Genomic DNA, 26,776 nt, shown 5'->3' with positions numbered 1-26,776 from the left:
ACTGGGGATGTGGTTTGAGTTGTGGGAACAAGATTTTTAGATTGAGTAATGCCGTCTGTTTTATGTGGGCATCAATCTTGTGCTCTTGACCACCATTCACTTGCTTCAACCACATGACCATCCAACTTACTTTATGCTTGTAATAATGGTGGTAGCAGCTGGTGTTTATATTATAGCACCTATTTGAAGGGATCCACTTCTGAGGAGCGCAGGTGAAAACAGAAAACTTTCAGTTGTTACCTGGCTAATTAGTTTTGTCAAGAAAATAAAACGCTCCTATCTTGATCCATTCCCAGTGAGTCATAGGGGAATCCACTCCAATATAGGTTGGTATTAGGGAGCAGTCCGTGATTCACAGCAATGACTCAGGAAGCCATCTGCCTTGCTTCGTTGTGACACATACCTGCCTTTGCCTGGTCATCTGGCTCCATATAGAAGCTCAGGCAAGTGAGAGAGATTCTAAGCTTTTATTTTTACCTAGTTCAAGTTAAACAAAGCAGAGGACTGGGTCTTCCAGTGTGCGAACTCAAGAGAGTTGCTTATGTTATAGGCAGATAAATTGTCTATGGGAAAAACCACTTTGATGATGATGATATGACCCTCTGTTGTTTCTCAGTGCCTGGCAAAGTGTAACATGGGATGCAGTGCAATTTAAGGGTTAAGAGTAAGAGATCAGAAATCATGACAAGCTGGATTCAAATTTTGGCTCCACTATCACTATCTATAGCAATAATTAGCAAACTTTTTCTGTAAAGGGCCAGCTAGTAAATATTTTAGGCTTTGGGTGCCATATGGTCTCAGTCACCACTACTCAGGTCTGCCATTTTAGTCAGAAGGAGTCATAGACAACACACAAATGAATGGGCATGACTGTGTTCCAAGAAAACTCAGTTTACAAAAGCAGACAGCAGGCCGGATCTGGCCTGTGGCTACAGTGTGCCCACCCCTGATCTTTAGGATCATGAACTAATACGTTACATTAATTCTCTAAATTTCTCTTAAGGATTAAAAGAAACACTTACCAGGCGACTACTTGAAAATAGTCACTATTATTTTATTAAAAATATTGTGTATTTAAGATGCCATTAATTGTAAGTACATTTGGATTTCAGGGATGTTAAAATGTGACAAAAGTTCATGGTATTGATGAAATGTCCTAACGGTAATTTATTATAGGAACAATGTTATATTTAAGATTTCAAGTCTTGTTCTACTAGTGATAGTTTAAAACTTCTCGTATGACATTTCTTTGTGATTTTTTCTTGTCAGAGACACATGTCATGAGCTCTTGGGACACGTTCCACTACTTGCAGACCCTAAGTTTGCTCAGTTTTCACAAGAAATAGGCCTGGCATCTCTGGGAGCATCAGATGAAGATGTTCAGAAACTAGCAACGGTGAGTTCATTTTTTAACTTAGAAGACTTCTGTTTATGTCCATTTGTAAGGTAAAGAAAGTTTCAGAGTCACTGACTATGAATTTTAAGGCAAACATTCTAGAGGGGGCATAGTGACTTTACCTTTGTCCATGTGTTCCTTTGAAGCACAATATGTCCTTGACTTACTAACCATCAAAATATTTGTATTTCTTCCTTCTCATTCAGGGATTGGCTAGATAGTAAATATTTTAGGCTTGCAGGTCATAAGCTCTCTGTCAAAGCCACTCTCGGCCACTGCGTTGCAAAAGCAGCCACAGACAATATGTAAATGAATGAGTGTGGCTTTGTTCCAACAAAGCTTTATTTAGAAAAGCTGGTAGTGCGCCAGGCTTGACCTGTATGATGAAATTTGCTGGCTCTTGTTCTAGTCCAATGTTTATTTCTTAGAAACATTAGTGGGGCCGGCCCATGGCCGAGTGGTTAAGTTCACGCGCTCTGCTTCAGCGGGTCAGGATTTCGCCAGTTTGAGTCCTGGGTGCAGACATGGCACTGCTTGTCAGGCCATGCTGAGGCGGCGTCCCACATAGCACAACCAGAAGGCCCCACAGCTGAAAATACACAACTATGTACCAGGGGGCTTCGGGAGAAAAAGGAAAAAAATCTTAAAAAAAAAGAAACATTAGTAATGGTAAAAAGTATGCATTTATGGTAAAGTACAGGTTGTGCTTAGAATTCTCTCTGATTAATCGACATGGGTGTGGTCAGACACAATTTGAATCAGCAATAAGAAGCTCAGACTAAATGATTATTATAAGTACAAAACCAGAAAAATATTTAATAGATACTATGGTCTTAGCAAGGCTCTTCTCAAAACCAGCAGTATAAGAAGAAAGGTATAATGTTGGCAGCTACCTTTGAGATGCTGGACAGCCAGCCCTAGCAAGCTCATGTGCCTACCTTAGTGCCATTTCAAAGAGCCCAGGGTGAGAACGAGCAGGTTTAACAGACTTACTTGCCTACAGGGGCCAGGCCTTTCAGCTAAATGAGCACATGAGCCTAAATGAGCTAGGAGAGGAAGAAAGAACGGATCTTAGGTTGTGTGTATTTGACAGAGATACACATTGATGGCATATTAGGCGTGCAAGAATATTTGTCACTCTCACCAAGAAGTAAGTTTTCTCCTAGATTTCTTAAAACACATAGCCCTTTCAGTATACCTTTTGTTTCCTACTTTTGATAGATATATAGGAACTGAGATATTTTTCTACTAAAAGAGAAACACAAGTGCAAAAGTCATGCTGTTGATGTCATTGGGGGTGAACAGGGGTCAGCAGGGGCTGCAGTGAACTTGGGAGCACATGCTTCTTCTGTAGCACAAGGCTGCTTCTCAGTTCCCACTGACGACTGCCAGGTGGGCGTGCAGGCCTTTGTGTTGCCAGATCTCCAAATTTTTGAGAGAGACTGGAAATCTAGATTTCTAAATGAAATTTAATGATTTTTAAATTTTGGCTCATAAAAACAAATCTAGCTTTGTGAGCTGAGGAAAATATATTGTAGACTGAATCAGGATTTTGACATCCAACTTATAACCTCTGCCCTAAGGATTGGCTCATGTATATTGTCTGTCTATTACTGCATAGTGAATAGGCCTAAAACTTAGTGACTTAAAACAATGAACATTTACGGGCATTCTTTGGAGACATTGCGGGGTTAGTTCTACACCACCCCAATAAAGCAAATATCGCAATAAAGTGAGACGCACGAATTTTTTGGTTTTCCAGTGCACATAAAAGTTATGTTTACACCATATTGTAGTCTATTAAGTGTGCAATAGCATTATGTCTAAAAAACGTGCATGCCTTAATTAAAAAATACTTAATTGCTGAAAAATGCTAACCATTGTCTGAGCCTTCAGTGAGTCGTAATCTTTTTGCTGACAGTGGGTGTTGCCTCGATGTTGATGGCTGCTGACTGATCAGGGTGGTGTTTGCTGAAGGTGGGGGTGGCTGTGGCGATTTCTTAAAATAAGACAACAGTGAAGTTTGCTGCATTGATTGACTCTTCCATGAATGATTTCTCTGTAGCACGCGATGCTGTGTGATAGCATTTTACCCACAGTAGAACTTCTTTCAAAATTGGAGTCAATCCTCTCAAATGCTGCCCCTGCTTTACTAGCTAAGGTTATGTGATATTATAAATCCTTTGTTGTTGTTTCAACAATCTTCACAGCATCTTCACTAGAGTAGATCCCATCTTAAGAAACCACTTCTCCGCTCATCCATAAGAAGCAACTCTTCATCCATTAAGGTTTTATCATGAGATTTCAACAGTTCAGTTACCTCTTCAGGCTCCACTTCTAATTCTAGTTGTCTTGGTATTTCCACCACATCTGCAGTTACTTCTGCCACTGAAGTCTTGAACCCCTCAAAGTCATCCATGAGGGTTGGATTCAACTTCTTCCAAATTTTTGTTAATGTTGATATTTTGACCTCTTTCCATGAATCATGAATATTCTTATTGGCATCTAGAATGGTGAATCCTTTCCAAAAGGTTTTCAATTTACTTTGCCCAGATACATCGGAAGAATGACTATCTATGGCAGCTTTAGCCTTATGAAATGTATTTCTTAAATAATAAAACTTGAAAGTCAGAATTACTCCTTAATCCATGGGCTGCAGAATGGGTGTAGTATTTGCAGATGTGAAAACAACATTTATCTCATTGTACATCTCCATCAGAGCTCTTGGGTGACCAGGTACATTGTCAAGAGCAGTAATATTTTGAAAAGAATCTTTTTTTCTGAGCAGCTGGTCTCAACAGTGGGATTAAACTATTCAGCAAACCATGTTGTAAACAGATGTGTTGTCATCTGGGGTTTGTTCCATTTTAGAGCACAAGCACAGTATATTTAACACAGTTCTTAAGGGCTCTAGGGTTTTTGGAATGGCAAATGAGCATTGGCTTCAACTTAAAGTCACCAGCTGCATTAGCCCCTAACAAGAGAGTCAGCCTGTCCTTTGAAGCTTTGAAGCCAGGCACTGACTTCTCCTGTCTAGCTATGAGAGTCCTAGATGGCATCTTCTTTCAATATAAGGCTATTTTGTCTATATTGAAAATCTGTTGTTTGGTGTAACAACCTTCATTAACGATCTTAGCTAGATCTTCTGGAGAACTTGCTGCAGCTTCTCCATCAGCACTTGCTGCTTCACCTTTCACATTTATGGTCTAGAGATAGCTTCTTTACTTAAACCTCATGATCTAACCTCTGCTAGCTTCAAATTTTTCTTCTGCAGCTCCCTCACCTCTCTCAGCCTTCACAGGATTGAAGAGAGTTAGGGCCTTGCTCTGGATTAGGCTTTGGCTTAAGGGAATGTTGTGGCTGGTTTGTTCTTCTATCCAGACCACTAAAACTTTCTCCAGATCAGTAATAAGGCTGTTTCACTTTCATATCATTTGTGTGTTCACTGGAGTACACTTTTCATTTCCTTCAAGAACTTTTCCTTTGCATTCACAACTTGGCTAGTTGGTGCCAGAGGCCTAGCTTTTGGCCTGTCTTGGCTTTTGACTGCCTTCCTCATTAAGCTTAATCATTTCTAGCTTTTCATTTAAGGTGAGAGACGTGTGACTCTTCCTTTCACTTGAACACTTAGAGGCCATTGTAGGGTTATTAAGTGGCATGATTTCAATATTGTTGTGTCTCAGGGAATAGGGAGGTCCAAGGAGAGGGAGGGAGATGGGAGAATAGCCGGTCAGTGGAGCAGTCAGACCACACAACATTTATCGATTAAGTTAATCTTATATGGTCATGGTTCATGGCACCCCACAACAATGACAATAGTAACATCAAGATCTCTGATCACAGATTACCATAAAAAATGTAATTATAATGAAAATTTTGAAATATTGCAAGAACTACCAAAATGTGACACAGAGACATGGAGTAAGCAAATGCTGTTGGAAAAATGATGCTGATAGACTTGCTGGATGCAGCGTTGCCACAAACCTTCAATTTGTAAAAATTGCAGTTTCTGCTAATTGTAATAAACTGAAGTATGTCTGTATTATTTCATAGTTTCTGTATTTGGGAGTTTGAGAACAGCTTAGCTGAGCGGTTCTGACTCAGAGACTCTTCTGTAGTTGCTGTTAAGATGTGGGATGGGTCTGTAGTTGTCTGAAGATTTGGGAATCTTCTCCCAAGTTGGCTTATTCATGTGACTGTTGGCAACTGGCTTCCTCCAGTGCAAATGATGAGAGACAGAGGCAGAGATTGAGGGGAGGAAGTTGTGATGCCTTTCTGACTTGATTGTATGCTCTTCACGTGGGCCATATTCTATTTATTAGAGAGGACTCCCTCCAGCCCACACTCAAAGGGAGGGGAATGAATCTCTGGAGAAAGGAGTGTCAAAGTATGTGCAGACATCTTTTAAAACCACCACAGCACGAGTCCTGAGTCCCGTTACTTAATTCTCAAACCTTGGCTCTGGCTTTAAACTCCACGTTTGAAACCTTTTCCGTGCCTTTCAAATCCCCCTTTAAATTTTCTGGTTTAAACCTGTGACACCCTACAGCTCCTATTTTTGATCAGGGATGAATGTATTGCTTACTTGTCTGGCTCTGAATGGCTACAAACTGAGATTTGACTCTGCCAGGCTGTGTGTGTGTGTGTGTGTGTCCAAAGAGAAGAGGAAAGGAATAAGGTAGGACTTTATGGATGTAATGTAGGTGGATCCTAGTGAGCGCTCTTATTCCTTTCTTAAAAGCAGTAATAAGAAAGCAGTTTTATTGTTCTTTACTTTTACAACCCATCAAATGGTGATTGATTAATTCCATCATTCAAAGCAACATTTATGAAGAATATGGCATGGTCCTCACTTTTGGGTAATTTATAGCCTATGTAGATAAAACTAAGATTTTTCACAGGAGATAAAGTTAGTACTAAGTCTTGAAAGATGAGACAAAGTCAGGTAAGCGGAAAAAGGAGCAGGGGAATAGAGGGATGGTTTCAGCTAGAACAAGAAATCTCCCTGGTTTCGGGGGTCAGCAGGAAATGCCTGCTCATCAGTTTAGAAGGCCATGGCGAAGCCAAGGGTTTCCTTTTGAAGTAGTTCTCTATCACTACTGTTAACAAATTATGCATGGCTTAAAACAGCACAGATTTCTTATCTTATAGTTTCACAAGGTTAGAAGTCTAATACAGTTCTCACTGGGCTAAAATTAAAGTGTCTGCAGGGCTGTGTTCCTCTTTGGAGGCTCAGGGGGAAAGTCCATTTTCTTGCCTTCCCAGCTTCTAGAGGCTTCCCACATTCCTTGGCTCATGGCCTCTGCCTCCATCTTCAAAGCCAGCAATGTTACATCTCTCTGACTTTTCTTCCTTTCTCACATTTCTCTCTCATAAACTGTAGCTGAGAGAGGTCTTTTGCTTTTATGCAATTAGATTGGGCCCACCTGGATAATTTATAATTATGTCCTCATCTCAATATCCATACATGCCGTTAGTCATATCTGCAAATGTAACATACTCACAGGTCCTGGGAATTAGGTCAGGACATCTTTGGTGGGCCATTATTCTTTGTTTCTATTTTTACACTTACAAGAAAAAACTAATACTTGAAACTTGGAACCCATTTTACTAGGGCTAGTAAATATGTGGGATGAGTAAGTTTTCTTTCAGAACTTATATTCCTTAGCACAATTCCAATACCCTTGGCCATGGATTGCCCTAGCTCCATCAGCCAAAAATACTTCCACATTTTAGACATCATTAGGTCATTTATGATGTTTCTCTCTCTCTATTCTTCCCTCATTTTTTCATTATCCTTTCCCTGGAATATTCCTGCTTTTCTGCAAAGCTAATTCAAGTTAACAGGTATTCTTTAAGTGGCTAAAGAATTTTAGGTACCATGAGGGAGGGATAGGAAAAAAGACAAGGACATAGTACTTTCTTCAAGGAATGCATGATCTAGTACACAAAAATACAGAAACCCCAGAGTCAGTATCAGCTTGTATTCATATTCATGAGCAGATATGTAAGAGGGGTGGATTTAAGGTGAATCTTCCATGTGTGTGTGAGTTCTGAATTCAAGGTGGGAGACTGGGATTCAGAATTGCAGCAGGAGCCAGCAGAGAGCTTCTTCTCTATAGAGGAATTAACTGGTGATGGGTTAGGGAGAGTCAAGTGTCCCCCAAGGGAGCCAACCTGCCTGGAATCGTGCAGTGACTTTGATAGTTAAAAACAACAACAACAAAGAGAGTGTAAACTTTCAAAAGACTTTAACACAAAATATTTTGAGGCTCTTCTAAGTACAGTGGGGAATTTTGGGGTGGTGCCTCATCATAGTTTTTCATGATCTGCTCATTTCTCTTTTCCCAACATTGCATGAGCCTTTACTCTGAATCTCTTTGATTTTCTCTCTTTCACAAGTCTTGCAGTTCCAATTCTTTCCAATTTTGTAGACTACCCATTTACTTTGGAGAAAATGTTTTGCAGACCAAAGAGAAATTTGAAAAGCTTGTTCTGTGTGGTATGGAGAGTATGGAGGATGGTTGACTCAGTGTGAGGAGCTAGGGAGATTCTTCTTGAAATGATACTAAAACTGCTGTTGACTTCTAGAAGCACATTCCATCCTTCATTAAAAATGAAGTGAATGGAAAACTGCTGGAGGATGGTTTTGAAAGAAAACACAGTTAGACTCCAGCCAGGCAATTTCAGAGTAAACCCTGGAATAAATAACCTATTGGATAACATGCTTATTAATAACCATCAAGCCATATACCAAAACTAGAAGCCTAATTTGATGACCCAGTTGCAAAGACTAAGAGATTAAGAGCTCAGGCCTCACTGGGAGAGTAAAAAGTCCAATGGTGGGGGGGATAGAGGTGGTTAGCAAGCCCTCCTAGCTGTCCAGATGAGAAATGGACGTGTTATTAGCTGATTTCCTCAAAGTTGTTCCCAAAAAGTCCCCTGAAGAAGTATCAGAATAAAATGAGTGATGAGATGTACCAAAGGAGAAAATTCCATAGACGGGACAAATGGAAAACCAGAGGAATCACATTTATGCAGAACGATGAGACAGGTTGTATTGTTCTTTCATTTCAGGTGAGATTTATATTATTAATGACTCTGTGTACATAGTGCCTACTTTTCCTTGTTTAGTGAACTTAAGCATTTATGAAAAAGAGAGTCACTCCTAGTGAAAGCAGACATTTCATAACTTTCTGTGATGAGCTGTCAGCACATTCATCTAAGGAAGATGACACCCTCCACGAGGACTAATTGGTGCTGCCAAACTCTGTTTTGCTGCATTTGAACTTCTGGGTCTGACTTCAGAGGCACCAGACTGTTGCCAGTAGCTACTGCCTCTCCTTGCTGTATTTCTTCATGATATTTATTTTGGCATTTTAATAATGCTCAGTTTTGAGAATGAAGCTATCTTCACTGTTTTATGTGAGCAATGGTTTTTATGCCCTGAGAACAATTTAAATGAAACTCTTTTGTATCTGAAGAAATTGATGATGATGCTTGGTAAATATATTTCAAATGCATTGTTATACATGTAAATAATTTGCCCTCTGGTGGATAATAAATAAGGCTACCGGTTTTGGCAGCTGTACTCTTTTCATACTCATCATAGCTGTCTGGGATCTGTGCATGATAGATATGCAAAAATGTTCCCAATAAGGGATGATTAGAGTGTGCTATAATTTTGAGACCAAGCGTTTCCCACTGTCCGGTGCTGGCTTAAGTGGATTTAATAGATTAGTGTCTTCTTTAAGGGTTGTAAACTCAATTGCCTTCAGGGGCAAATAAGTAGCAAATGTGTGAAACAGCCTGATATAAGATAACAAGTAGTATAGGAGCCTGTGGAGACAGGATAATACACATCACACCTAAAGGCTTCAAAGTCAAACATTAAAACAAAAACAAGATATTCTTTGGCTACAAACCATGTCTGTAAGCTGAAACAGAACTATAGGCTCCCAGTCACCAGCCTTGTCTCTAAAGTTAGATTAGGAGAGTTTGGAAGATGGTGGTATAGAAGGATCCTGAAGCCATGTCTCCCACGGACACAACAAATCTACAACTACCTGTAGAACAATTTCCTCTGAGAGAGATCCTGAAACTGGATAAAAAGGACCCCCACAAAAGGGACAACACTGACAGGGGTGGAAGAGGCTGAGATAGAGTCCTGGTAAGGAAAAACCACACCCTAGCCATGGGGCCGTATGGTTGGGGAGATCTGAAAAGTATGGAGGTTTTCCAGAAGCTCAAGGGATCTGAACTCCACATTAGGCATCCTAGCCCTTAGATCCAGCACAGGAGAGGCAAGATCCCATAATACCTGACTTTGCTGGCTTTGAAAACCATTGGGGAACATGCCCAGGAAAACTACAGAACTTCTGGGAAAGAGAAACCTTCTCGTAAGGGGCCCCCATACACACTCACTTGATCTGGAAACCAGCACAAATGCCTGCACAAAATGTGCAGTCTATTGGTAAAACAGACTCACTTACTAAGCTCAGAAGGCATCCCAGAGAGGCAAGAGGTGGCTGAGTCCACCCAGCAGGGACTGAGACACTGGTGGCAGCCATTACGGTGACTTAGTTCTGTCGTGCTGACACAGAGGCTGGCAGGCACCATTGGAATCCTCCCCCAGGTCTGTTAGTGCAGGGGTCTGCCCCGCCCAGTAGAGCGCCCACCGCAACTGAATGCAGCCAGGCAGGAGGGAGCCCACCCCAGGGATTAACACTGTCTGTTGTGAGCCTGGGGCAGAATTGGGAGCCTGTGGTGGACTTCTGGGCCCATGCCAGACTTGTGCTGCTGGCCATTTCAAACAGTCACGCAGGGGATCTTCCCTGCCTTCCAATGCTTGAAACGGTTGTGCCCTGCCAGGCCTGGGGCTGCCCCACCCATCAGCACAACATAGCTAGTGTTCACCAGAGTCCTGCCCTGCCCAAAGCAAGCTGACAGCTGCCACAGCCATGCCTGGGAGCCAGCCTCACCTGAGCCTGACCCACCCACCAACGTAGAGGCAGCCGAGCATGCAGGGTGCCAAACTGGGAGTGTGGAGCAATTGCAAGCCCCTGGGCCTAGCAACCAGCCATACTAAGGGCCTGACTTGCTTACCAGCAAAACTGCAGTAGCTGCGTACTACCAACCTTGCAGCCAGCTGTGCTGGGGGCTTACCCCACCTAATAAGGTGCTTGTAGCAGCCACATGTGGCCAAGATTCACGACCAGCCAGCCCGGGGGCCAGCCTGGTTTACCCATGCACCCACAACAACAGCAACTCTGCCGCAACAGAAGGGCACACAAAAAATAAAGAGAAAGGAACCCAAACACATAAAACCCAAAAGCTGTGAAACCACTAGGGCAGAGAGCAAGAGAAGAACTACAAAAACAGCCAGAAGCAAAGTAACAAAATGGCTATAAGTATGTACTTATCAATAGTTACTTCAAATGTGAATAGACTAAATGCTCCAATCAAAAGACACAGGCTGGCTGAATGGATAAAAAAACCCCACGATCTGTATATTTATATGCAATGTACAAGCGACACACTTCAGACCTAAACACACTTACATAGTGAAAGTGAGGGATGGAAAAAAGATATTCCATGCAAATTAAAACAAAAGCTGGGGTAGCAATACTTATATGAGCCAAAATAGACTTTAAAACAAAAACTGTAACAAAAGACAAAGAAGGGCATTGCATAACAATAAAGTGTACAATCCAACAAGAGGCCTTAATACCACTTGTAAATATCTATGGGTGCAACATAAGGGCACCTAAATACATAAAGCAAATATTAACAGGCGTGAAAGGAGAAACTGATAGTAACAAAATAATAGTAGGGGACTTTAACACTCCACTTACACCAATAGCTAGATCATCCAGAGAGAAGATCAACAAGGAAACATTGGCCTTAAATGACCCATTAGACTGGATGGACTTAGCAGATATTTACAGAACATTCCATCCCCAAACTGCAGAATATACATTCTTTTTAAATGCACATAGAACATTTGCCAGGGTAGGTCACATGTTAAACCACAAAACAAGTCTCAATAAACTCAAGAAGATTGAAATAATATTGAGCATCTTTTATGACCATAAAAGTGTGAAACTAGAAATCAACTACAAGAAGAAAACTGAGAAAGTCACAAATATGTAGAGATTAAACAAGATGCTACTGAACAACAGTTGGGTCAATGAAGAAATCAAAGGAGAAGTCAGAAATACCTGGGGACAAATGAAAATGAAAATACAACATACCAATATCTATGGGATACAGCAAAAGTGGTACTAAGAGGCAATTTTATAGCAATATGGGCCTACATGAAGAAACAAGAAAAACCTCAAATAAACAATGTAACAACACAACATCTGAAGGAACTAGAAAAAAGAACAAACAAAGCATGAAATCTGTGGAAGCAAGGAAGTAATAAGTCAGAGCAGAAATAAATGAAATAGAGACTAAAAAGGCCAATAGAAAGGATCAATGAAACTACAAGCTCATTTTTTGAAAAGATAAACAGAATTGACAAACCTTTAGCTAGACTCACCAAAAAAAAAAAAAAAAAAAAGACAGAAGCCTCAGATAAATAAAATCAGAAACAAAAGAGGAAAACTACAATGGACACCTCAGAAATACAAAAGATTTTAAGAGAATACTACAAAAAGCTATACACCAACAGATTAGATAATCTAGAAGAAATGAATACATTCTTAGAATTGTAGAACCTTCCAAAACTGAATCAAGAAGAAATTGAGAATCTGAATAGGCCAATCACCAGTAAGGAGAAAGAAGTAGTAATAAAAACCTCCCCAAAAAACAAAATTCCAGGACCAGGCAGCTTCCCCAGTGAATTCTACCAAACATTCAAAGAGGTTTTAATACCTATCCTTCTTCAACTCTTCAAAAAGTTGAAGAGGAAGGGATGCTTTCTTTCTTTTTTTTTTTTTGTATTGTGGTAATAGTGGTTTACAGAATTATATAAATTTCAGGTGTACATCATTATATATTTTGATTTCTGTGTAGATTACAACATGTTCACCACCCAAAGAATAATTACAATCCATCACCACACATGTGGGCCTAATCATCCCTTTCACCCTCATCCCTCCTCCCTTTCCCTCTGGTAGCCACCAACCCAATCTGTTTCTGTGTTTGTTTGTCATTGTTTTTTAATCTTCTACTTATAAGTGAGATCATATGGTATTTGACTTCCTCCCTGTGACCTATTTCACTGAGTGGGATGCCCTCAAGTTCCATCCATGTTGTCACAAATGGCCAGATTTCATCATTTCTTATGGGTGAGTAGATTCCATTGTGTATATCTACCACATCCTCTTTATCCTTTCATCCCTTGACGGGCACCTAGGTTACTTCCAAGTCTTGGCTATGGTGAATAATGCTGCAATGAACATAGGGGTGCATGTATCTTTATGCATTCATGTTTTCATTTTCTTTGGATAAATACCTAGCAGTGGAATAGCTGGATCACATGGTAGATCTATTTTTAATTTTTTGAGGAATCTCTGTATTATTTTCCATAGTGGCTGCACCAGTTTACATTCCCACCACCAGCAGCGTATGAGGGTTCCCTTCTCTCCACATCCTTTCCAACACTTATTGTTTCCTGTCTTGTAAATTTTAGCCATTCTGATGGGAGTGAGGTAACATCTCATGGTAGTTTTGATTTGCATTTCCCTGATAGTTAATGATGTTGAACATCTTTTCATATGCCTGTTGGCAATCTGTATATCTTCTTTCAGGGAAATATCTGTTCAGATCTTTTGCCCAGTTTTTAATTGGGTTGTTAGTTTTTTTGTTGTTGAGATGTATGAGTTCTTTATGTATTTTGGATATTAACTCCTTATCTGATATATAGTTTGCAAATATCTTCTCCCAGTTGTTGGGTTGTCTTTTCATTTTGTTGATGGTGTCCTTTGCCATGCAGAAGCTTTTTAGTTTGATGTAGTCCCATTTGTTTGGTTTTTCTGTTGTTTCCCTTGCCCCGTCAGACGTGGAACTTGAAAATATGCTGCTAAGACCAATGTCAAAGAGCATACTGTCTATGTTTTCTTCTGAAAGTTTAATGGTTCCAGGATTTAAATTCAAGTCTCTAATCCATTTTGTTGATTTTTGTGCATGGTGTAAGACAATGTTCTAGTTTCATTTTTTGCATGTGGCTGTCCAGTTTTCCAAACATCATTTATTGAAGAGACTTTCCTTTCTTCATGGTATGTTCTTGGCTCCCTTGTCGAAAACTAGCTCTTCATACATGTGTGAGCTTATTTTTGGGCTCTTGGTTCTGTTCCATTGATCTGTGTGTCTGTTTTTGTGCCAGTACCATGCTGTTTTGCTTACTACTGCTTTGTAGTATATTTTGAAATCAGGGAGTGTGACACCTACAGGTTTGTTCTTTTTTCTCAGGAATCCTTTGGCTATTTGGGGTCTTTTGTTGTTCCATGTAAATTTTAGGATTCTTTGTTCTATTTCTGTGAAAAATGTTGTTGGAACTTTGAAAGGGATTGCATTGAATCTATAGATTGCTTTAGGAAGTATGTTCATTTCAACTGTGTTAATTCTTCCAATTCAAGAGCACAGAATATCTTTCCATTTCTTTGTATCTTCTTCAATTTCTTTCAATAATGTTTTATAGTTTCAGTGTACAGATCTTTCAGCCCTTTGGCTAAGATTATTCATAGATATTTTATTCTTTTTGTGCTATTGTAAATTGGATTGTATTCTTAATTTCTCTTTCTGCTAATTCAATGTTAGTGTATGGAGATGCAACTGATTTTTGTATGTTGATTTTGTATCCTGCAACTTGACCACATTCATTTATTATTTGTAAAAGTTTTTTAGTGGATTCTTCAGGGTTTTCTATGTATAAAAGCATGTCATCTACAAAGAGTTGCAGTTTCACTTCTTCATTTACAATTTGGATCCCTTTTATTTCTTTTTCTTGACTGATTGCTCTGGCTAAGACTTTGAATACAATGTTAAATAGGAGCAGTAAGGTGGGCATCCTTGTCTGGTTCCTGTTCTTAGGTGGGTAGCTTTGAGATGTTCACCATTGAGTATATGATGTTAGCTGTGAGTTTGTCATATATGGCCTTTATTATGTTGAGGTACTTTCCTTCTATACTCATTTTATTTAGAGTTTTTATTGTAAGAGGATGCTGTATCTTATCAAATACTTTGTCTGCATCTATTGAGATAATCAAGTGATTTTTATTCTTCATTTTGTTAATGTTGTGTATCACATTGATTGATTTGCATATGTTGAGCCATCCCTGCGTCCCTGGAATAAAACCCACCTGATCATGGTGTATGATCTTTTTAATGTATTGTTGTATTCAATTTGCTAGTATTTTGTTGAGGATTTTTGCATTCATGTTCATCAGTGATATTGGTCTGTAATTTTCTTTTTTTGTGTTGCCTTTGTCTGCTTTTGGTACCAGGGTATGTTGGCTTTCTAGAATGAGTTAGGAAGCCTCGCCTCCTCTTCAATTTTAGGAAGAGTTTAGAAGGATAGGTGTTAAGTCTTCTTAGAATGTTTGGTAGAATTCACCAGGAAAGTCATCTGGTCCTGGACTTTTATTTTTTGGGGAAGTTTTTGATTACTGTTTCGACCCCCTTACTGGTGATTGGTTTATTCAAATTCTCTATTTCTTCTTGATTCAGTTTTGGAAGGTTGTGTGATTCTAAGAATTTATCCAATTCTTCTAGATTATCCAGTTTTCTGGCTTATAGCTTTTCATAGTATTCTCTTATAATCTTTTGTATTTCTGAGATGTCCATTGTAATTTCTCCTCTTTCATTTCTGATTTCATTTATTTGAGCCTCTCTCTTTTTTTCTTGGTGAATCTAGCTAAAGGTTTATCAATTTTGTTTATCTTTACAGAGAACCAGCTCTTGGTTTCATTGATTTTTCTTATTATTTTTTTAGTCTCTATTTCATTTATTTTGGCTCTATTTTTATTACTTCCTTCCTTCTGCTGATTTTGGGCTTTGTTTGTTCTTCTTCCAGTTCCTTTAGGTGCACTGTTAGATTGTTTGACATTTTTCTTGTTTGTTGAGGTAGGCCTCAATTGCTGTAAACTTCCCTCTTAGAACCCCTTTTGCTGTATCCCACAGATTTTGGCATGTTGTATTTTCATTTTCACTTGTCTCCAGGTATTTTTTGATTTCTCCTTTGATTTCTTCATGGACTCAATCGTTGTTCAGTAGCATTTTGTTTAGTCTTCACATTTTTGTGGCTTTTCTGGTTTTCTTCCTGTAGTTGATTTCTAGTTTCATAGTTTTGTGGTCAGAAAAGATGCTTGGTATTACTTCAGTCTTCTTAAATTTATTGAGACGTGTTTTGTGGCTTAATATGTGATCAATCCTGGAGAATGTTCCATGTGCACTTGAAAAGAATGTGTATTCTGTGGGTTTTGGATGGAATGTTCTCTATATATCCACTATGTCCATCTGCTCTAATATGTCATTTAAAGTCCATGTTTCCTTATTGATCTTCTGTCTGGATGATCTACCCATTGATGTAAGTGGTGTTAAAGTCCCCTACTATTATTGTGTTACTGTCTATTTCCTCCTTTTAGGTCAGTTAGTAATTGCTTTATATACTTGGGTGCTCCTATGTTGGGTGCATAGATACCTACAAGTGTTATATCCTCTTGTTGGATTGTTCCCTTTATCATTATTTAGTGCCCTTCTTTGTCTCCTGTTACTGTTTTTGCTTTAAAGTCTATTTTGTCTGATATAAGTATTGCTACCCCAGTTTTCTTTGCCATTTGCATGGAGTATCTTTTTCCATCCCTTCACTTTCAGTTTGTGAGTGTGTTTAGGTCTGAAGTATGACTCATATGCAGCATATATATGGGTCTTATTTTTTATCCAATTAGCCTATGCCTTTTGATTGGAGCAGTTAGTCCATTGACATTTAAAGTATCTATTAACAAATATGTATTTATTTCCATTTTGTTACTTTTCTCTGGGTGTTTTAGTAGGTCTTCTCTGTTCCTTTCTTCTTCTCTTGCTCTCTTCCCTTGTGCTTTGATGGCTTGCTTTAATATTATGTTTGCATTCCTTTCTCTTAATTCTTTGTGCATTTATTATAGGTTTCTGTTTGTGATTACCACGAGGTTCATATATAATAACCTATGCATATAGAAATCTATATTTAGCTGATGGTCTCTTTAGTTTGACCTCTTTCTAAAAGCTCTACTCTTTTACTCCCCTCCTCCTACATTTTATGTTTTTGATATCATATCTAACCACTCTGTGTGTGTGTGTGTCCATTACCCTCTGATCATGGAAATTTGTAATTTTAGTACTTTTGTCTTTTGACCTCCATATTGTCTTCATAGGTTGTTGATTGCTACCTTTACTGTAATTTTGCCTTTACTGGTGATTTTATTACCTTTTAAAAAATAATTTCCTTATTCCTATTTGTTGCCTTCTCTTTCTCACATAAATAGTCCCTTTAAGCATTTCTTGTGAGACTGGTTCCTCGGTGATAAACTGCTTTAACTTTTGCTTGTCTGAGAAACTCTTTATATCTCCTTCCATTCTGAATGATAACCTTGCTGGGTACAGTATTCTTGGCTGTGGGTTTTTTACTTTCAGTACTTTAAGTATATTGTGTCAGTCCCTTCTATCCTGTAAGGTTTCTGCTGAGAAGTCAGCTGATAGCCTTATGGAGTTTCCTTTGTATGTCACTTATTGCCTTTCTTTCGCAACTTTTAGGATTCTCTCTTTATCTTTAATTTTAGACATTTTAATTATAATGTGTCTTGCTGTGGGCTTCTTTGGGTTTATCTTCTTTGGTGCTCTCTGTGCCTCCTGTGCTTAGATATCTGTTTCCTTCCTTAGGTTAGCAAGGTTGTCAGCTGTTATTTCTTCAAATAGATTCTCTGCCCCTTTGTCTCTCTCTTCTCCTTCTGGGACAACTATAATACGAATGTTAGTGCACTTGATGTTTTCCCTGAGTTCCCTTAGACTGTTATCTTTCTTTTTAACTCTTTTTCTTTTATCTGTTCAGCTTTGGTGATTTCCTCTAGTCCTTCAGCTAACTCATTGATCTGTTCTTCTGTATCATCTACTCACTATTGAGTCCCACTAGTGAATTTTTCATTTGTGGTATTGTAGTCTTCATTTTTGATTGGTTCTTTTTTATATTTTCCAGTTCTTTGTTGACATTTTCACTTTGTTCATCCATTCTTCTCCCAAGATCAGTGAGCATCCTTATGATCTTTTGCTTGAAGTCTTTGTCAGATAGATTGTTTATTTCTGTTTCATTTAGCTCTTTTTCTGCAGTTTTGTCCTATTCCTTTTCTTTGAACATATTCCTTTGCCTCCTCATTTTGCTTCTTTCTCTGAGCTTATATCCATGTATTAGGTTGGTCAGCTGCATCTCCTGATCTTGGAGAAGTGGCCTTATTTAGGACACATTTTTTGAGGCCCAGCAGTGTGGTTCCCTCTTGTCACCACTTCCAAATGTTCCAGGAGTGACCTCTGTTGTGGACTACATATGTCCTATTTTTGTGGCATGGTTGCTCTTGTGGCAGGTGCCTATGGAGGCTAGGCTGTCCCCCTTGCTGGCTGGTTGTAATGCTCAGCTCTGTGTGGCTGTTATGGACCCTTCAGTCAGTTCATAGGGTGTGGGGAGCCCCAGCACAGTTCACTGCAAGGTCTAATAGCACATTCCTCTTGCAATTTTTCTGTTAAGTGAGTAGGCCCTAGTTGGTTGGTTGCTAGACTCAGGGCTTACAATTGCTGTAGCCCTGAGGCATTCAAGGCTGTTTTCAGCTCTCTCAGGATTGCAGCTGAGTGGGGCTGGCCCCAGGCATGGGATTACCCAATTGTTTCAGGCTTTGGAAGGTGGGGCCTATCCCTTGTGTGGCTGTTTGTGAAGCACAGGTCTTCTCTTGCTGATAAGCTCCATGGCCTACAGGTCCACACCCAGGTCCAACACAGTCCTGACCTGTGCACACTTCCAATCGCCCTCATGTGTACCCAGTTGCCCCCTGCAGAGACCCCCACACACTCCCCCAACACCCCATGCTCTCCACCCTCTCCTCATGCAGCCTGCCCCACAGAGGCAGACTCACTCACTTGCCTGCAGCAGATCCAGGCACCCAGTCTATGCAGGCTGAAAAGTTGCCTGAGGGCTTGTTGTTGGTGGGGGTCAGTCTCTATGGTGGTCTGCCTGCTCTGGCTGAGCTGGATTAAATCTGTGCTCTAGTGGACCAGGAAGATCCTGGGCTAATAGGCAGGTGGAAGAAGTCTGCTAGCATCTGTCAGCATATACATCAGCATGCCTATACTAGGTCACAATAATAGTGACCACCAATGTCTCCATCCCTGGAGAGGTCTCACCTCTCACTGAGATACACCCAGAGCCTATTAGTTGAGTTTCTTTTCACCAAAGGACTGTGCACCTTTCTTTATAGTTATTTTAGGTTGCTTTCTGAAATGGGTGAATTTGTGCATGGGCTCTTTAAAAGCTGGCTTTTTTCCACTTACATCTGCTAGCTTTTCTAGGAGTATTCCCTGTTGTTGTTAACAGCCACCAAAGCCAGATATTATGAGACTTGTCTCAGTTGTTCTGAGTCTGCAGGATGCTTATAGTTGTAGCACTCCCCCACTCAGGTCCCCCACTCCTCTAGGGAAGGCTTCATACCTTGGGATTGCTCCTGGCTGGCCAGCCATGAAACTCCATGGCTTGTGAAGGTGGCTTTTTTCTTCTCCAAAAGGAATTTCTGCCTCAGACAGGACTGTCCTTTGTTGTGGGGGTTCTTTTTATCCAGTTTTCAGTTCTCTCTCAGGGGTAATTTTTCCAAAAATAGTTGTAATTAGGTTGTGTTCATGGGAGGTGGTTGAGTTCAGAGTCCACCTATGCCACCATCTTGACCAGAGTCCTCTGAGGGGATGCTTTCTAACACATCCTATGAGGCCAACATACTCTTATACCAAAACCAGACAAGGACAACACAATAAAGAAAATTACAGGCCAATATCACTGATGAACAAATCCTCAACAAAATATTAGCAAATCTAATAAAGCAGTGCATTAAAAGGTCGTATACTAAGATCAAGTAGAATTTATTCCAGGGATGCAAGGATAGTTTAAAATCTCTAAATCAATCAATGTGATAAACCATATTAACAAAATGAAGAATAAAAATCACCTGACCATCTCAGTAGATGCAGATAAAGCATTTGATAAGATAGTTCATCCATTTATGATAAAAACTCTGAATAAAATGAGTATAGAAGGAAAGTACCTCAATGTAATAAAGATCATATATGACAAACCCACAGCTAACATTATATACTCAATGGTGAAAATCTCAAAGCTGCCCCCCTAAGAACAGGAACCAGACAAGAATGCCTACCTTACTGCTCCTATTTAACTTAGCATTTGAAATTCTAGCCAGAGCAATCAGTCAAGAAAAAGAAATAAAAGGGATCCAAATTGTAAATGAAGAAATGAAACTATCACTATTTGCAGAGGATATGATTTTATATATAAAAACCCCTAACAATTCCATCAAAAAACTGTTAGAAATAATAAATGAATGCAGTAAATTTTTAGGGTACAATATCAACATACAAAAAGTAGTTGTGTTTCTATACACTAACAATAAAATAGCTGAAGGAGAAATTAAGAATACAATCCCATTTACAATAGCAACAAAAAGAATAAAATATCTAGGAATAAATTTAACCAAAGAAATGAAAGACCTGTACACTGAAAACTATAAAACATTGTGAAAGAAATCAAAGAAGACACAAATAAATGGAAAAATATTCTGTCCTCATGGATTGGAAGGATAAACATAGCTAAAATGTCTATACATTTAAAGCAATCTACAGATTCAATGCAATCTCTATCAAAGTCCCATTGACAGGTTTCACAGAAAAAGAACAAAGAATCCTAAAATTTATATGGAATGACAAAAGACTCAGAATATCCAAAGCAATCCCAAGAAGAAAGAACAAAACTGGAGGTATCCCACTCCCCAATTTCAAAATATGCTACAAAACAGTAATCAAAACAGCATGATACTGGCACAAAAACAGACACACGGATCCATGGAACAAAATCGAGAGCCCAGAAATAAAAGCACACATCTATGGACAGCTAATCTTTGACAAAGGAGTAAAAACATACAGTGGACCATGGAAAGTCTCTGCAATAAACAGTGTTGGGAAAACTGGACAGCTGCTTGGAAAAGAATGAGAGTAGACCATTATCTTACACCATACACAAAAATTAACTAAAAATGGATTAAAGATTTGAATGTAAGACCTGAAATCATAGAACTTCTAGAAGAAAACATAGGCAGTACACTCTTTGACATAAGTCTTAGGAGTACATTTTGAATATCATGTCTCCTCAGGCAAGGGAGACAAAAGAGAAAATAAACAGGATGACATCAAACTAAAAAGCTGCTGCACAGCAAAGAAAACCATACATAAAATGAAAAGACAACTAACAACTGGGAGAAGATATTTGCAAATCATATATCTGATAATGGGTTAATATCAAAAATATATAGAGAACTCATACAACTCAACAACAAAAAAACAAACAACCTAATTAAAAAATGGGCAAAAGATCTTAACGGACATTTTTCCAAAGAAGATATACAGATAGCCAACAGGCACATGGAAAGATGTTCAATATCACTAATTATTAGTGAAATGCAAGTCAAAACTACAATGAGGTATCACCTCACTCCTGTTAGAATGGCTATAATTAACAAGACAGGAAACAACAAATGTTGGAGAGGATGTGGAGAGAAGGGAACCCTCATACACTGCTGGTGGGAGTGCAAACTGGTGCAGCCGCTATGGAAATCAGTATGGAGATTCCTCAGAACATGAAAAACAGGAGCCAGCCCTAAAGTCCTAGGTGTTAAAGTTCAGCTCTCACCACTTTGGTGGCCTGGGTTCACTTCCTGGTCGTGGAACCATACCAACCATCTGTCAGTTGCTGTGCTGTGGTGTTAGCTCACATAGAAGAACTATAATGATTTACAACTAGGATATACAACCATGCACTGGAGCTTTGGGGAAGAAGAAAAAAGGAAGATTGGCAATAGATGTTAGCTCAGGATGAATCTTTCCCTCTTAAAAAAAAATTAAAAATAGAGCTACCATATGATCCAGCTAGTCCACTTCTAGGTATTTATCCAAAGAATATGAAAACACTAATTCTAAAAGATATATGCACCCTTATGTTCAGCATTACTTACGATAGCCAAGACTTGGAAGCAAGCCAAGTGTCCATCAACTGATGAAGGGATAAAGAAGATGTGGTGTGTATACGCAACAGAATACTAGTTAGCCGTAAAACAAGACAAAATTGTGCTATTTGTGACAACATGAGTGGACATTGAAGGCATTATGCTAAGCAAAATAAGTCAGATGGAGAAAGTCAAATACCGTATAATTTCATTCACACGTGGAAGATAAAACAACAAACATATATGAGGAGAATAGAGGGGATGGTGAAAGGGTTAAAAGGGCGCATGTGTACAGTCATGGATGGCAGTTAGACCGTGTGGTGAACATGAGGTATTTCTTCTCAGAAATTGAAATATAATGATGTACACTGAAATTTGTATAATATTACAAACCACTGTTACCTCAATAATAAAAAATGAAAAAGTTAGCTTCTACATGAGATTCCACCTTCCTTGAGGTACCGGCCCTTACTAGACTCATCTTTGTGTCGCATTGGACAGCCTCAATCACTGTTTGCTGTGGGCAGCTGACTATTTTTCATAAGAAGAGATGGCTGCTAGAGTGTTCACTAGAGATAAATATCTTATTGCAGTTGAGAGGTGACTGGTTTTTGAGTTATAACTTTAAGCAGTTACAAGAATGACTGTCATACATCTGCATTGAGCACGTGTCAAAGATTTATTTAACTCATGAATGACATAAAGCAGTGTGGTAAATCTAGCTCAAAGAAGAATTTGAGGGCCTGAGACTATATAGTTATTGAAAGAAAGAGTCCTGGAATGAGGCACAAAATGGTTTATATTCTACCGGGCAAAAACCCACAAACCTGAGGTTATCTTTTCTCCTAGGCAGAAATCATTTGCGTGTCCGGTAGACAAAAGTAACCTACCACTTATCAATCTTCACAAGTCAGCATTTAACTTCCCAGCATCTGGGACCAAATCAAAAGTAAATGGCCAGAGAAAGGTTACATCCCCTAGATCAGAGCTTGTCAAATGGCAACGTGTGTAAGATAACTAGGGGTCTTGTTAAAGGTAAATTCTGGTCAAGTCAGTGTGGAGTGGGGCCTGTTTGGCATTTCTGACAAGATCCCAGATAGTGCCGATGCTGCTGGTCCAAGAGGAGCAGGGGACGGTTTAGAGAACTGGGCCTGTCAGATGACGCTTGACGATGTCTTTCAAAAGGCATACAGTAATCTTTTAGCTTTATTTCCACATTTTCAATACTTTTTCTAAAAATTGGATTAATAGGGTATCCTCAGATAAATATTGTGAGGTGTGTGATAAGTTTATTTAGGACTTATTCTGGGCCTGAGAGTGTACCCTTGCGTCTGTGAGTGCCACATCACTGGCGCTGTTTTGTGTGTCTGCTCTCACACTCTCCTGCTGCCTGCTATTTCACTATATGACTTATATTATTCAATTTTACAGGAATGCACAAACAGAAACTTGCTGATCAGGTAAATTTAGGAAGTAGTCCCAGGAAAATATTGATTTCTCTTCCTCCAAATGTTAGGAAATGTACAGGGGCACATTTTACCAAACGGTGCACCACATCCTACAATGTGGATGGCTTCAATTCAGTCTATTCACTTCTCACGTCATAAAGGCATTTGATACAGACAAAGCTGTGCATCAGTGGTAGGAGAAAGCAGTCCGTATGAATACACCCCAGATGTTTCCCGGGCAGGGTGAATCGGCCTCTGGCCCAGTTGGAATTTTCCCTCTACAGAGAATTTTAGGGCATCCATTCAGTTCTGCGGGCCCCGAAACCTTCAGCATCTGATTGGGGGGAGTCTGCTCTGGGTCTTCGTAATACTGATGAGAGAAGCGTCTCAGGCAAGCGTAGTGAAGGGACCAGCAGTCTTTCCCAGAATGTCAGCCTCATGAAGCGTTATTATGAGTTCTGTAGAATGAGAGCTCCATGGGCAAATGTATTTGGGAAACACTGGGTTAAATAAAGTAAACGGCTTTGTTTTTAAAGCATAGGACTTTTCAGAGCCTTTAATAGGAAAATGTGCAGAGTGAATCTACACAAGTGATAAAAAACATTATTTTTCCAAATTTACCATTTTCCCTCCATTTTAAGATACATTGGTTGTAAAATATACTGTTAGTTTAATAGCAATTCTTTTTGTTTTTAGGGGAAAAAAGATTCAGATAGAAAATTTTTTGACATTGTTTGTAAGATGAAGCTCCATTTTGGAAATGTTAAAATGTGAACTTGAGAATTAAGAAAATACATTATATGGTCACAGAAGTCTCTTTTTATAGAATGTGTATTGGCATCCCAAGCTATTAATATTCCAAAGAATATAGTTTTAGGAGATACAAATCTACAATGTTTTTTGAAAGGCTGGAATTCATTGTGAGCAGGGACCTGATCACCAGCTAAATTTATTTTTTTGCAGAAAAGAATTGTCAGGAAATTAATAATATAGGGTTCTGTTTGTACTTTACCAAAACAAATAATCTATTTCTTGCAAGAGTTTGCATTGCTTGGGGCTTTTGATGGCCATGAATCAAGTGTGTTTGAATTTCCAGGTATAACCAGTACTTCCTCATGCTGAGAGTGGTAATGAAATGTACAGGCAGCCTTAAACTAACAATCAACTGTAACTTACATTAGAACTGTAATTGTAAAGTTTATCAATTGTTTAGTTTATCAACAGCCAATTAATATTTTCCTGTCTGCTGAGGACATTAGCTTGTTTCCTGGTTGCTCATGTCTTTGCCTACCTGGCTGGAGATGGGGAACTTTCAGATGCTTTTGAAGGATTATGCCCAGCTCTAATTCTTTCTGAAGATGGATGACATTAAAAATGACCATTTTGGTATCTCTACAGAATGCTTGAAATAAACCCCAGGGTTATTTATTCCATGTAGAGTCTTTGAACTAGTTCAACTATTTGGATCATTTGATACAAAACTGGCAAAAGGCTGGAAGGAATACACTTTTATACATTTTTAATTGAGTTATTTGGGTGGTTGATCAGTTTGTGTGATGTTTCCAAGAGTACTTAATTAAAAGTTAATAATATCTATTCCAACTCATTACTTTCACTTTTATGTCTTCTGTGCATATGGAAAAGTAACAGCGCCTTGCAAGGATCACTACATTTCTTCAGCTCCACGAAGTGTAACTTCTGTCCTTTCTCATGGTTCTCACCACTGCCTTCCCTTGGTCTTTTTCCACCTGGTGCTCCACGGCCATGCTTCCTTCTGACTCCAGCTTTCTTCTGAGAACTGTGATATTGGAGCTGAGGCTCTTTTGCTCTATCTGTTTGTGTATGTTTCACTTATGTTCATCATGGCCATTATGAGGTGTTTGAAGTCTGTTTACATTATGATGAGGACATTGCCATTATTTGGAATTAAAAATTGAGCTCTACATTGCCCACTTTGTTTAGAAACAAATCCATTTGAAATCTAGAATAGTTGTACATTTTTGCAACAAAATTTTTCTTTGCTGTTTATGACTGTATCCTATGGGCTTCTGAGAACTGAGGATGAGAAGACAAAGCAAAATAAAACCAAAAACCTATTTTATATGTTTAGAAACTCATCAAGTAGAGCTGCTCTGGTACCTGTCCATTCTCTGTTCATGTGCTGAGTGAGCTCCACGTCCCCGTAGTGTCTTCCACACAGCAGCACCACAAGTCACCAGATGAGGTCTCCCAGCCCTTGATGAAGCTGCTATTTGGGATCTCTGATGGGCAGGACGTGGCATGGTACCATGTGGTAGAGAGGTTCTGAACCTGAAGTCAGCCCAGTGGAGTTCCCCCCGACAGCTTTATTGAGATATAATTGACATGTAACATTGTGGAAGTTTAAGGTATACTATGTGTTGATTTGATACACATATATTGCAAAATGATTAGTTAGCTAACACCTGCATCATGTCACATAATTACTTTTTGTGTCTGTGTGGTGAGAGCATTTAAGAACTACTCTCCTGGCAACTTTCAAGTATAAATTACAATATTATTAACTATAATCACCATGCTGTGCATTAGATCCCCAGAACTTATTAAGCTTATAACTGGAGGTTTATGCCCTTTGACCAATATCTCCCCATTCTGCCACCTGGCTACCCCAGCCCCTGGTAATCACCATTTTAGACTCTGTTTCTATGAGTTTGGCTTATTTAGATTCCATGTATAAGTGAGATCATACAGTATTTGTCTTTCTCTGTCTGACGTATTGCACTTAGCATAGTGTCCTCCACGTCCATCTGTATTCTCACAAATGGCAGTATTTCCTTCTTCCTCATGGTTGGATAATGTTCCATTGAATATATACACTGCATCTTTGTCCATTTAGCCATTGATGGACTTAGGTTGTTTCTACATCTTGGCTATTGTGAATAATGCTGCAATAAGCATGAGAGAGCAGACAGCTCTTTGAGATCCTGTTTTCATTCCCTTTGGTTATATACCCGGAAGTGAGATTGCTGGGTTATACAGTAGTTCTATTTTTAATTTTTTGAGGAACTTCCATACTGCTTTCCATAGTGGCTACATCAATTTATATTCTTACCAACAGTGTACAAATGTTCCCTTCTCTCCACCTTCTCACCAACATTTGTAAGCTCTTGTCTTTCTGATGATGTGAGTGCCAGCTTTATTACTTCCTAACCTTGTACTCAGGGACAAATTACAATACCTCTTTGTGCCTCAAATGTTTTCTTTAAAGTTGGGGTAGTCTCCTTCCACCTGATGCTGAATGAAGAGCAAATGAGATGGGATACTTTTGTTATGGACACCATGCCATTACCTACCTCCTACCCAGGTATGGTAGGACCTGATCTCAACCCAAGAAATGCTAACTGCACAAAAGAAGCAGTAGTGTATTGTATGTATTGTTGGTAAAACAATTTTAAAGTCATGTCAAGACCCTAAATTCTTTAGTTATTCACCCAGGGCTAACTTCTTCCTGTGATTCAAAAGCCCTGATATCGAACCCTCTTACTTTTTCTTCTCAAAGTAAGCTAGAATGCATTCACCAAGCACAGACAATTTCATTTTAATTCCCATAAAGATTTACAAATGAAGGAGTTTTCTGGTTTAACTACAATGGAGTAGGCTCTCAAAGTTTAGACTTGTATTAACAGAAATATCTGTGATGTAATTCC

General features: G+C 39.1%; 1 protein-coding gene across 1 annotated transcript in view; it reads left to right on the top strand.

The window, feature by feature from the left end:
• The window catches only part of TPH2 (tryptophan hydroxylase 2), a 115,320-nt gene that overhangs the window by 63,076 nt on the left and 25,468 nt on the right, over positions 1-26,776 (top strand). The window contains exon 8 of the mRNA XM_046646621.1: positions 1,270-1,396. Coding sequence (XP_046502577.1) covers positions 1,270-1,396 — 127 coding nt within the window. The remainder of the gene's footprint in view (positions 1-1,269; positions 1,397-26,776) is intronic.

This window comes from Equus quagga, chromosome 19 (assembly GCF_021613505.1).
Source record: "Equus quagga isolate Etosha38 chromosome 19, UCLA_HA_Equagga_1.0, whole genome shotgun sequence".
In the NCBI taxonomy this organism is placed as follows: domain Eukaryota; kingdom Metazoa; phylum Chordata; class Mammalia; order Perissodactyla; family Equidae; genus Equus; species Equus quagga.
This window is presented reverse-complemented; position numbering and strand designations above follow the sequence as displayed.